This window comes from Miscanthus floridulus, chromosome 4 (genome assembly GCF_019320115.1).
Source record: "Miscanthus floridulus cultivar M001 chromosome 4, ASM1932011v1, whole genome shotgun sequence".
Taxonomy (NCBI): Eukaryota; Viridiplantae; Streptophyta; class Magnoliopsida; order Poales; family Poaceae; genus Miscanthus; species Miscanthus floridulus.
This window is the reverse complement of record NC_089583.1, coordinates 112,509,022-112,522,740: the sequence shown is the minus strand read 5'-3', so window position 1 is coordinate 112,522,740 and position 13,719 is coordinate 112,509,022. Positions and strand designations below refer to the sequence as shown.

Genomic DNA, 13,719 nt, shown 5'->3' with positions numbered 1-13,719 from the left:
TTAAATCACCTACAATTATCTATGAAGATAATTTCGCTTATGTTACATAGATGGAAATAGGTTACATAAAGAGTAATATCGCTAAGGACATTGTCCCTAAGCTGTTTTATTTCCCATAAGTTACAAGAAAGTGGGGAAATAAAACATCTTGCAAATCACCGCATGTGATAATCTCACTGAACTATTTACTAAGTCCTTACCAACTTCTATGTTTAAAAAAATTCTATATAAGATTGGTATGCGACGACGTCGAAATTTGTAAGAATCAGGAGGAGACATCTCCTAGATGTTAACTTGTACTAGTATCATATTATACTCTTTTTTTCATAAGTTTTACTCATAAGGTTTCTTGTTAAAGTTTTTAATGAGGTAATATTAACCTAAGCATGTGTCATATTTTCTATTTTTCCCATTAGGTTTTTTTTATAAAAAATATCAAAGACGCATATTGCCCTCACAACTCAATCATGGTTTTTCCCTGAAAAGGTTTTTCATGTGAGTTATTCAAGAGGCAATACCAATAATATGTCGTCATATTTTCTCCTAATTTTTCCCACTAGATTTTTATTAGGAGTTTTAGCAGCATATCACTTTATATTACTCCTCATATTTTTCCCGAAAGATTTTTGGGGGAAGTTATCTTTATGTCGTATATCCAATATTTTTCTCCATTGGGGTTTTTAATAGGATACCAATGACATAGTGGTTTATTTAAATCATAAATAAATATGCTATTTTCTCCTTATTTTTCAATAAGGTTTAAAGAAGTTTTTATGACATATCATATATTTCTCAAATTTTTCCCATAGGGTTTTTCGAGAAATTTCAGCTTACAGCTGCATTGATCTCAAGGAACGGACGTCTACAGACGAACATGTGTCTCTTCACGAGTGATCTCATCCATCAAGCACAGGATTAGTGGATAGAATTAGACAGTTAATTTTAGTTCCAAAGAACATATCTTTTAAGAACAGTCATATCCCTTTGAGACACCCCTCTACTTATATAAATATATTTCTAAGATCAATGAAAGCAACTGTTCTTCCACATCTTGTTCATTTACATTCACTAGTAACAATAATGATGACAGATGTAACGCCATAAGAAATATTTTGATATAATCTTTTATGTGGGACCAAAAATCTTCAATATATAAGAATGCATGTAGAACATCGGTTAACAAACTGTATAAGTAAATACATGCACTGATAAACGTGTCACAATCTGTCTCCGCAGAAAGACCAGGAAGCTGTACCTATAGCCGTGCGGAACGCTCCAATGGCAAGCTGTCAGAGCAAGACAGGAAGTCGTCGGGAGGCCATTCCCGACGAGCCGTGAAGCAAGGCGCCGGCGTGGCCATCCTTGCGGTGCTGCGGGAAGAGCAAGCGTACGCGAGTGCCAGTCTGGCGCCTGCGCATGCGCCCGGGTCCAGCAGCTTGGCCGCGGCCGCATGCACGAGCCGGCAGGTCAGCCCCGTGGTGGCTCCTCGCCGTCAGCGCATGCGCGGGCGCAGGAGGGCGGCGGCTCCGGGTCGTAGGCAACACCAGCACGACCGCCGAGTCGGCGGCGCCGTCCGAACGTGACGCCTCCACCTTCCTCTGCTTCTGCGATCCTGACCAGAGAGGCCCTTCCGGGGGGATCTCAGCAACGGTGACCAAAGAGTAGAGCTCTTCCCCGTCTTCCTCATCATTCCTCTTGCGTGCGATCCTGACGCGGACGCGCCTCAGCACACTCCGGATACCACTGCTCCAGACGTGCTTGTTGAGCTTCACATCGATCCTGACGTCCGTGGTGCCCATTGGGGGCTTTCTTCTTGAAGGTGCTGCAGGAAATCAGGATGAGCTGCCAGTTATTGATAATTGGTTTGAAACAAGTGGCATATCAGCATATATGTAATCTATATGCAGACTGGAGAAACATTGTGCAAGGACGGAGAACATGAAAAATCATATCAGAGATAAAGCATCAAAAATTGAACAAGACAAAGGACTAATGAAACACAGAAAGTGAAAGGACATCCAATGGTCCTGTGCTGCCCCTTGTGCTCTACTAAAAGCACGTGCAAACAACCATCCAGCTTATGAAACACAAGTGAAAAGACAGTGTAATCAAGGAACGCAGGGCACAAACGACAGCAGCACACTTGCACAACACAGGATGCTGCTTCAAAGCATGATTCACAATTCAGAAGACCCCACAAAAACAAAACAATGTACCAGAAAAGGAACAAACGAAGTGAGCATCAAATTAGAGATATTTCCTGCCCAAATGGAACACATGGCAGCATGTCAAGAGCCAACACATGTAACGATGAGCAGATTCCACTCTGTCGGGCATGTAACTGTGCACAGCCACATGTTTAAAAAGACAGGCACCTGACTATATACCCGGAAACTAGTAAACTACATATTCAAACAAGGAGTTGCAACATAATCAGAGCGCAAGTCCAATTGCAGCACACTAGCTCAACATCTATATGCAGGCCAACCAGAAAATGTGTGGGTAAACAAAGAACAATGCAAGATCTGACCTTTGTGCCAGCAGGCATGTGATTTCATCGATATATAAAATATCTTGCTTGCTTGCAGTTGGCTCGCCTAATTGTGATATCCAGAACAAAACTGATAAACCTCATGTATTGAGCACGTTGACAGAATAAGACAATACACCAGCACCTCATCATGGAACAAAAGGCACAATTTTTTTTTTTTTTTTGATGAAACAGGAGGGGTTTTACCCCCTACTGGAATTTTATTAAAAATAACAAATTGTTGCTATTTGTATGGTACAAAAGGCACAAATTGCTGCTATTTGTCTTGCTAACAATCTGGGATATATATACCAAGATGCAGCAGGTAGGATATATATACCAAGATGCAACAGGTATCACAACGAATGTAACTGGCAGCAACGCATCTTCCATGGGGACACAAACAGCAGTATCATACTTTTACAACAGAAAACAGAAGTCCTAATACCAGAGGTACCTGGACAAAACGTGACAAACACATCGGTGAAGTCCGCGCCCGCCAAGAAGCCATCCAAGGTAAGATCCGTCGCCAAGGCGCCTGCCGGCAGCTCAGCCAACGCGCCACCCTCCGGCGGGGCGGCGGCCTGATTTCCTGCAGCACCTTCAAGAAGAAAGCCGGGTGCCCCGAGCCACGCCGAGAAGAGACGCGCCGGGAGCCGCAGACGGGCGCCGCGGAGAGTCGTGGCCAGGCGCCGCCGGGAGCCACGTCCAGGCACCAGAGCCGCCCGCCCCGGCCCGCTCCGCGTCCACGTCGCCAAGCACCGCCGCCGCCCGCCCCCGCGTCCTAGGCCGCTCCGCGCCCACAGTCGCCCCGATGCCACACCTGCTCCGCCCGCCCTGATGCCGACGCTGCTTCGAGCCGCCGCACGCTCCGCCACCTGGAACAGCGCCGCCCGCTCCCTCCCTCTCTGATGCGGTCGGTGTCTTGGTGGAGTCTAGAAACAGATAACGGGCAGTGTGGGCATTTGGACTTTTCTTTTCAGGTTTGGTTTTTTTTTAATTCATCTATTCAATGCGCATCTGACGGACATCCAAAGCAAGAGCAGACAGTTCAGTTCAAAATAACAAGGACAAAAACACAAAGTTAAAAAAATAGGGACAAAATCACAATTGGAGTACTGGACAAGGGCAAGAACACAATTTTCCCTTTCCGAAAAATTAGTGGACACGCCGTAGTCATTCACATAATTAAATTTCCAGAACAAGAATAGCATAAGCTGGGACCCAATCATCCCAGGACTTCTTCGTTAGCTACAAATGTAAACAAAGCCAAAAAAACAACTAGAAGTCACGTAAGAAGTGGGGCCATGCAGATGCTACAATTTATGGAAAAAAAAATGACATTTTCGGATTTTCAAACAAACAACTAGTATGACAGCCTTATTAGCAAGTCCTAGCATCAACCCTGCGAGCAAAAATGATGATTGAGAAACTGAAAATTGCTTAAGAATCCTGGTACATCCAAGTAATTTACAAGCTACAATGTCCGTGCTCTCCCAACGGCCAGCAAACTCAGCACGAACTGCCTATCAAAATGAAAAGAACACCAGCGTCATATAAAGTCAGGTGAAACAGCCAGGAAAGCAAAACTAGCAAGATGCAACACTAATTGTCAGGGTGAAAACAGAACCACTACATGGGGTGAAATCCAGTAGATGGGCCAGTACTTACTGCTTCAGTACACAGGATTGTATTCTATGCTATAAAGCATCTCTCTACGATTCTCACCACCCATTCGGTAGTTGAACTGCTTAGACAGGGATTGGACTTTCTCGTCACTGTCAAAGTCTGATTCACGAGAGCACCGTCTTCGAACCTTCCTTAGGGTATCCTTGGAAGGAGTGAAGCCAGCATCAACCTGAACCGAACATAATTAGAGAAAAAATTTCCATGTGAAAATGCATTTTAAATTGTAGTTTGGACAAACCATCTCATCAATTATGGCAAGAGCAGCTTTTGGATCTTTGTTTGCAAGATGGGCATCGACAAGCAGGGAGTATGTTGTTGCATTTGGCTTAACACCAAGAGTTAATACATGCTGGAACACATTACATGCTTCTCCTGTCTGCAATACAAAAGGGCAAATGGATTTGAAGGAATTGTTGCAGAACAAGTTAAAAGGCTTCTCCTGTCACTTCCAAGTACCAAAGGCATGTATGTATGTCAGTTCAATGGCCACAAATTTCGCATGTCAAATGGACACATATGTTGAGAGCAGCAACAGATTTGTATGGTGGATCTGCACGACTCAGATTCTCCAACTTAACATAAACCTGCGGAGAGGAATTTATGCGATTAGGGTATTCCGTCCTACTCCCTCCATTCCAATTGTAAGTCGTTCTGGCTTTTCTATATACATAGCTTTTATTACGTATCTAGACATAATGTATATCTAGGTGCGTAGCAAAAGCTATGTATCTAGAAACGCCAAAACAACTTAAAATTTGGAACAGAGGGAGTACTTTGCAAAATAAAAGTACAAATGGCCATCTTAATGAATCATGTATAACAAGTGGCGTGAATGTACCGAATCCAGTGTGCTAAAGCCATCTTTGCAGCAAGCAACAACAAGAGGATGCAAGGAAGTAAATGGTGAGAAGAGCTCTAAATCAATGTCCTCAGAGTTCCCATAGGCATTTTCAAATTCACGCAATGTACCAAAAGCCCTTTGAAGCTGGCCAATTGATGAATGAGCATAGATCTTGGCAAGATATGTCTCTGGGGTGGGTGCCTTTTTCTGGCGCAGGGACTTCCGTAATAGCGACCAGGCAGCATTCAAGAGGTCAGTACTAAAAGTTCTGCCAGCAGCACTCAGAGCTGATATTACAAGACCTTCAGTAACTGACAGCTGAACAGGAGGATTAACATTCTCACCACGAGCAATCCATCTTGCAAGAAATTCCAAAGCAAAAAGAGCTAATTTGCTATTATTAGCTTCAAATGCAGCTTCTGCTGTGTCAATGCACCAGGCCCATTGTGGACACAAAACTTTGTTCTTATCCGTTGTCTGGTACAAAAAAAAGACAGCATCATAAACAAGGCAGACAGATATTTTTGAAGTTGACATAAATATGCAAAAGGTTATATTCCAAAAATGAGAATGCCAAAGGTTCAAAGGTGCATAACCAAAAAAATAACACAGAGAACCGAGACCAGCTGCAATTAACAATATCAAATAACTCAGGTCCACTAGATTAAGCATTCCAAGAATATGTACCTTGCATTTCTCTATAATTGATGTCAACGTGTCCAACCTCCCGGATCTCATACATGCTCGGATATAATCAGTGAAAACAGTTAGTGATAGCGTGTAGCCTGATTTAAGAATCAGATCCAAATACTTCAGAGATGAGTCAACAAGGTTCTGCCTAATAAGCAGGCCTACAACCAAATTGTAGGATTCATCATCTGGAAATGTTCCTGTTTGCAGCATCCTGATTTCAACAAATAGAGAATCATTTCAGAGTCAAATGTAATGTAGTAGAGTCACAAAGTGACCTTGAAACAACAACAAATTTTGGTACAAATTATAGTATAGGTTGTTAGGAATACAAGAAATTTAATGTGCATAAAAATTCCAATACTACCTTTGTTATATCAATGCTGCACATATTTCTTTAAGAAGTAAACTACAGCAGTGTAGGTAAGACCAGTTTCTGGAATTAAAAACCCAACCTAAAAGGCGCTTTAATAAGTAAGTATACACTATGTAATGTAAAGGATACAGAGTTCCTATCGACCACACATCACAAATCCATAATATAGAGGTAGTCTGAGCAAACCAATTTTCATAGAACCTCATGAATCAACAATCTCCACACATCCATAAAACAAAATGCAAAACCAGCCGACATCAAGCATGAGAGATCATGATATTTCCATTTCCAATCATTACGTGTGTCAATCCAAATTATATGCGGACCATGCCGTGTACCTTAGGTCAAGCTATCAATCTATTAGCCTATTAACATACCAATATCCAAAGTAAAACAGGAAACTATGCAAGTAATCATATCAGACTTGGCAACCGTCATCGGAATCAACCACATCCTGGTATCACAAAAGATAAATCAACAGTGTAATCCATAGGTTCCCAGCAGATACTTGTATGGTTATACCATTATATAGTTTTATAGGTCCGCACCTAAAAGTATAGTAAATAAACTAGGTGCCGGAACAGAAATCAGAATACCTCATCCAGTGCATTTGGCAACGACAATGCTGCCAATACAAGAATAGCGCACTAACCGTTCAATGAGCTTCTCGGCGCCCTCGGACTCCTGCCCAGCGACCATGCTCTTGAGCACGAGGTTGTACGATGCAGTGTTGGGCTCGAGCTCGAACTCGCGCATGTGGTCAGCGAGATCGAGCATCTCGTGCGGCAGGGCCCCCGACATGAGGTTGGCGCGGAGGTAGTGATTGAAGAGGTCGACGTCGGGATGGTTGGGCTTCCCCGTGGTGGCGTCGAGGGAGCGCACCCAGTGGTCGAACAGATGCTTCATGTCCTCCCACCGCTGCTCCGCCATATACTTGGCAAACGTCTCCTTGAGCCCCGCGGCGTCGGGCGTATCGTAGAAGGCAGCCATGCGGTGCTGCGCCCCGAAGTGGCTGCCGGCGACGACGGTGGGCAGAAGCGAGGAGGAAGGATTGGCGGCGGCGGGGTTGCGCCAGTTCTGGCTGTAGAAGGGGCTCCCCGTGCTGGGGTTTGGGGGGAGTGGGGCGGGGTCGGGGGCGCCGGCGGTCGGGTCAGGGGACAGCTCCGGCTGCTGGGGCAGCGCGCGGGAGGAGAAGATCGCGGCGCGGAGGAGGAGGTGGGGGTTGCGGTGGTGGCGTAGTAGAAGCGAGGTGGCCGCCGCCTCCGCCGCCGCAGCAACCATGGCGGCGAGGGATTAGGGTTTTAGTGGAGTGGGGGGGGGGGGGGGGGGGGGGGGGGGCGAGCGAGGGAGAAGACGGCGGCTGAGATCTTGACATGGGCGGGCGTGATGGGGTCAGGAATGGAAGAGCAGAGTGCCGCGTTGGAGGGTGCTTCCGTAATTTGGATACTGACCATGCTCAACGTGAAAATCTAGGCCTCTTTGAAACGCAAAAATACTTCGAAAAAAAAACTCAGCTCGTTTTTTTTATAGAAAACACAAAATATTCCGGTGTTGCCTAGATAGGGATAAAAACGGTCGAGAAACTGTTATTACCATGTCTTTTGCGTTCGTTGTTGAAAAAGAGAACTTTTAGGTATGTGACTCTTTGCCACAACGTGACCTAAACCATCGAATGGGTCTCATATTTAGATCTGTACTCTTGGAGATAGTCTTAGTGGGCTCTTGTGGATGGGTTGTTCATCCAAGAACAGATTCATTCTTTATTATAGTGGGATCAGCTTGTGGTTGTTATGCCGTGAAATGTTGCAAAATTCCTACTAAATCCGTTCTAAATTATAAGATATTTTATTTTTTCTATATATATTTCTTTTATGCATATCAAATACAACGTATGTAGAAACCATAATTCTATGATGAGGACATGCGTCCCGGCGCCTCGGTTCCAGGGCCTGCGAATCGATTGGGCCCAACAGACAACGCGCCGATCTTCTACTCCCGAACATTTTCCCCGCTCGCGACCACTACTCCTTTCACCGCGCCGTACGCCCGCAGGGCCGTGTCAACTGCGTCGTCCGCCCGCCTACTCTGCCTCACCACCGCGTCCCATCCCACGCCACACCCGCCCCAATCTCACGCCACATCACGCCCCATGCCGCGCCGCACGGGGCGTCCACTGTCGCGACCCATCCACTTCGCTCATCGTGGCCATGGCGTGCAAAAGCCAGTGAAGGAAATTTTGTTTATACTAAAGTGTCAGGGTATCGATATTAGGGATACCCAAAGCAAGGAAGTTAGCGCCCACGCTGATTTCCCCGAATGGCTTGAGACGTATTAAAAGGTCTCGCCTGAACCCCATGGTCGCAGGCTCCGTCTCGCCCGACCCCTTGGGTGCTGACTCCGTCTCGTCCGACCCCAAGGACGTGGGTTCCATCTCGCCCAAGGCCGCGGGATCCGTCTCGCTCGACCTCGAGGCCGCGGGCTCCGTCTTGCCTAACCTCGAAGCCACGGGCTCCATCTCGCCTAACCCCTTGGGTACGGGCTCCATCTCGCCCGATCCTAAGGACGCGGGTTTCGTCTCGTCCAACGGGGAACCATACCGCCACCAACCACTCTAGGTCCAAGCGTATGGGTCTGGGTCAAAACTCTGACGCTAGGGAAGAGGCTGGCATGCCCCCAATGTAACCCATGACCATGATGGGCCATACCTAGGGATTCACATCAAGAACAGTGCCGGGCGTGTCGGTGCTATTCTACCTAACCCTCGTATGAACGCTGACAGGCGCGTCAGTTCACCACAACATCTGCCAGGACGGAGTGGAACACCATGACCGGCAGATGACGTCTACGCATGGCGCCTGTGATGAATAGGGCCATGACATGGAGCCATCCCTGTTGACATCTACAGGATCAGCAGGACCCGCATGAAGGAGAAGGACCTAGTAACCCTGGAAGCCTTCTTCTCTCTCTTGTTCTTCTCCTTTTTCCTCCACTGTAACTCACGCTTTCTCTTCGTCGATAAAAGAGAAAGCAGGGCACCCCATAAAGGAGGAGGACGAGATCAGAACACAAGAGCACGACACGAGCACACAACTGAGCGGCAATCGAGCTCTCAGCACCCGTTCACTCCTTCCACCAGAGACTTGGGATCCTCTCCATCTCTCACCTGTTTGTAACCCCTACTGCAAATCAAGTGCCGGTAACACGAGCAGTTGCCAACTGGATGTAGGGACATTCCACCCGAACCAGTGTAAACCCTTGTGTCCTCTGAGCACACCATCTAAGCCAGACACGTAAATACAAATTTACTCGCTGGTGGTCTGAAAACACCAACAGTTGGCGCATCAGGTAGGGGCTTTTTGCACATCTCGACGTCCACATCAGGCCTCAGATGGCTAGTCATGACGTTAGCTGGGTCCCAGGCATGCACGTGCGCTTCAGGAACTTGGACTTCATCGTTACGATGGAGGGAGAGTTGGCGCAGGTTCCCATCACTGTCCAATCTCTCCACTCTGCTGGCCTCAACATGACCGTCGAGGTGCTTGGGGAGCTGTAGCTAGACGCACCGGAGGCCCACGCCCCCGGGAGTGACCAGCTTCTCAGCTTCGATTACGGGAGGCTGAAGCGCCAGCTCGGCGCCTTCCTAGGACCCCGACCATCCCAGGAGGACCTACGTCGCCTCGCCTTCTCGTTCACCAATGTTATGACATAGCTTACCGAAAGAGAGCCGCTCTCCCCAGAATACCTCATCTGGAGCGCCCCGACAGCGCTCCCATTCGGTTTATGCCACGTCGTAGAGACTATTGGCCATCTTATGGCACAGCGCACGCCCCCATCCTCTATGAATGACGAGTTCGTGGGAATGACTGAATACGTCGTGGAATATTTTCACAACCTTCTCGTGGGAGAATCGGAGTCGCCCTCTGACTCTGACTCCAGCAGGGGGAGCCATTACCCCCCGCAAAAATGTTTCATGGCAGGTACCACTGAGGGATACATTGAAAGCATCCATGAGGGAGGTGCTACCCCAATAGACGACCTCGACGATGAGGTCTAGGGGGACACAGGGGCCCCACCTCACCTGCGGGTAGAGCAGCTGTGGGCACAACACCAAGAGCTCAAAGAAGCACGACTCTAGCTCGAGTAGAAACGCATGGAGCTCAAGTGAGAGATCGAGCGCCACGGAGACGGTGGGCGTGTGCGTGCCATGGCCCACGATGTGAACCAGAGGATCATCGAGGATGACAAAGCCCTCCCACGCTTCACCCGGGCAAGCTAGAACATCACTGCCGCGGCAGCTTTGCTCCGGGGGCTTCTAGGGCCCATGACGCCCGAGGATCGTCGGGCCCATCGTGAGATTCGCACGCTACTTGAGTGTGCGGCGGCGCAATAGGCTAAGAGCTCATTGTCCCGACGATGTGAGCTTGACGCCAGCCAGCGCGCGCCCTCAAAGCGACCCGATAGGGAAGTGTCAGTCCACCAGGCGTAGCGAGGCGGTAGGCCGCGTGCCGCAATCCCAATGCATGAGTGTCTCAGCCTCTATCGTGATGTGTGTGACACCCTAGATGCCCATAGGCGTGCTTGTGGCAACAAGAGGGAGGAGGCTAGCCATGGCTACCACCCTCGTCGTGGTAGACGCTATGACAGTGACGAGGACCAAAGCCTGAGCCTCGACTTACCGAGACCTCAGACCTTTGGCCGACACATCCTCAACGCCGCCTTCCCACCATGGTACCGACCACAAACCAGCATCCCAAAATACTATGGGGAAACAAACCCTGGACTATGGCTCGAGGATTATCGACTTGCTTGCCAGGCCAGTGGAGCGGATAATGATGATTTCATTATCCGCAACCTTCCATTATTCCTAGCCGATTTGGTACGAACATGGTTGAAACACCTTTCGCCCAACAGAATCCAAAGTTGGGCGCACCTAAAGGAGATCTTCGTGGGAAACTTCTAGGGCACATGCAAGCGTCCTGGGAACCTATGGGATCTCAAAAACTATCAACAGAAGGCCAGGGAAACCCTTCGTGGGTACATCCGGCGCTTCTTCCGGCAGTGGAATGAGCTGCCTAACGTTGTTGATGCCAATGTCATAGGAGCTTTCCTATCTGGGACCACCTATGAGTCCCTAGTCTATATGCTTGGACGTAAGGGACCACAAACCACCAAAGAGCTCCTCAACATTGCCACTAGCCATGCCTCAGGTGAGGAGGCGGTTGGAGCGATCTTTGACCGACTCAAGGGCAAGGTGAAACAGGACAAGGACACCGATGAAGGCAGCTCCAACCGCCCCAATAAGAAGAAGAACAAGCAATGACATGAGAGCTCGCTCGTGGCCACTGCCGACTACAAGGGGGTTAAAAGCCCACCGAGGGTACCTTGGACCACTTTGAGAAGCTGCTCGAAGGGGCATGCCGAATCATGCTTTCCCCATCAAGCACCTATACAAGGACTGTGTCCTCATGAAGCAGTTCTTCTCTGGAGGCTCCAGTAAGGGGGAGCATAGGAAGGTGCCCAAGCCCGCCACAAACGCCGCTAAGGGGAAGGATGGTGGATTTCCAATGCTAGATGGCTGTCTCATGATCTTCGGAGGGTCGGTGGCCTATGACTCCAAGCGCCACCAGAAGCTTGGGCACCATGAGGTCTATATGGCTGAGCCAGCCACACCTTCCTTCCTCCGATGGTCGGAGTCCATCATAACCTTTGACCGGACCAACCACCAGGAAAGTGTCCCATAGCCAGGAAGATACCCACTCATGGTCGACCCAATCATCAACATGAAGTGGCTCACCAAGGTGCTGATGGATGGAGGCAGCGGCCTCAACATCATGTGTGCTGAAACGCTCAATGCCATGGGCATCAACCAATCACGCATCCAACTGACCAGGGTGCCTTTCCACGGCATTGTGTTTAGAAAGCAGGTCGTGCCACTTGGACAAATCGATCTACCTATCACCTTCAGGAATTCGACCAATTATAGGATGGAGACCCTTACCTTCGAGGTGGTTGGGTTCCACGGGACCTACCACACCATCCTAGGACGTCCATGCTACGTGAAGTTTATGGTCGTCCCTAACTACACCTATATGAAGTTGAAGATGTCGGGTCCATGCGGGGTCATCACCATTGGCACCTCCTTCCAGCGCGCCTACGAGTGCGAGGTCGAGTGTTGCAAACATGTCGTGGCAATTGTCACCTCCAAAGAGGTTATCGCCATTAGGGAGGAGGTCGTCGAAGAAGTGCCCAACCCCAAGCGGTCAGTCGGGTCTTTTGAACCTGTAGAGGGTGCCAAGGAGGTCCTCATAGACCCTAGCGGTTCCAAGGGCAAAGTGGTGCGCATCAGCACCACACTTTCCTCCAAATAGGAAAGCACGCTCGCTGACTTCCTCCACGCCAATAGAGACATCTTTGCGTGGAGACCCTCAAACATGCCAAGCATTCCAAGAGAAGTCATCGAGCACACCTTGAAGATTAGGCCAGGCTCCAAGCTAGTGGCATGTGTCGCTTTGATGAGGATAAACGCAGGGCCATCGTCGAGGAGATTGCGAAGCTTTTGGCGGTTGGATTCATCAAGAAAGTATAGCACCCCTGAGTGGTTAGCCAGTCTCGTTCTTGTATGAAAAAAGAGTGGGAAATGGAGAATGTGTGTTGACTATACGGGTCTCAATAAAGCGTGTCCAAAGGATCTGTTTCCTTTGCCACGCATAGACCAAGTAGTCGACTTGACCTCAGGGTGTGAAACCCTTTGCTTCCTTGATGTGTACTCCAGGTACCATCAAATCATGATGAAAGAGTTCGACCAGCCAGTGACATCTTTCATCGCCCCATTTGGATCATTCTGCTACGTCACAATATCGTTTGGCCTAAAGAACATGGGGGCTACGTACCAACGCTACATGCTCAAGTGTTTCAGGGATCTCATCGGGCAGACCATTGAGGCCTATGTGGATGACATCATGGTCAAGTCCAAATGGGCTGACCAGGTCATAGCCGACCTAGAGCAGACCTTCATGAAACTCTGAGCTAACAGCATCAAACTTAACCTCGAGAAGTTTGTTTTTGGGGTCCCAAGGGGTATGCTGCTGGGTTTTATCATCTCCGAGCGTGGCATCAAAGCCAACCTAGAGAATATCTCAGCAATCATGAGGATGGGCCTAATTTAGAACATAAAGGGGATATAGTGAGTTATAGGGTGCCTCACCGCACTTAGCCACTTTATCTCGTGCCTCGACGAACGAGGTCTCCCCCTCTATCAGCTTCTAAAGAAAGTCAACTATTTCGAATGGATGCCCAAGGCCTAAGAGGCACTTGACAAGGTCAAGCAGCTCCTAACAAAGGCCCCGATCTTGGTCCCCCTGACCAATGGGGAACTGCTTCTGCTCTACATTATGGCCACCATGCAAGTGGTCAGAGCCACCCTGGTGGTAGAGCGAGAAGAAGAGGGGCACGCCCTCAAAGTGCAGCATCCCATGTACTTCATTAGCAAAGTCTTGTTCAACTCTAAGACCCGCTACCCCTAAATCTAGAAACTCCTATACACCATCCTTATCGCCAAGAGGAAGTTGTGTCACTACTTTGAGTCACATCCGG

The 13,719-nt window shown here is 48.6% G+C and overlaps 1 protein-coding gene and 1 pseudogene across 1 annotated transcript; both read right to left on the bottom strand.

Annotated features, from left to right (window-relative positions):
• Positions 1 to 979: 979 nt before the first annotated feature.
• On the bottom strand, positions 980 to 3,459 carry LOC136550356 (uncharacterized). The gene is made up of 2 exons (XM_066541905.1): positions 2,988 to 3,459; positions 980 to 1,822 (listed from the first exon to the last, which is right to left on the bottom strand). Exon 2 carries the CDS (start codon positions 1,797 to 1,799, stop codon positions 1,290 to 1,292), a length of 510 nt encoding a protein of 169 aa, XP_066398002.1. The 5' UTR covers positions 1,800 to 1,822; positions 2,988 to 3,459; the 3' UTR covers positions 980 to 1,289.
• LOC136550355 (pentatricopeptide repeat-containing protein At1g26460, mitochondrial-like) lies at positions 980 to 7,434 on the bottom strand (annotated as a pseudogene).
• Between the last annotated feature and the right edge of the window lie 6,285 nt (positions 7,435 to 13,719).

What these genes read in the sequence shown, in the direction of transcription:
- LOC136550356 (XM_066541905.1), bottom strand. Translation starts at nt 1,799, where the DNA reads ATGGGCACCACGGACGTCAGGATCGATGTGAAGCTCAACAAGCACGTC.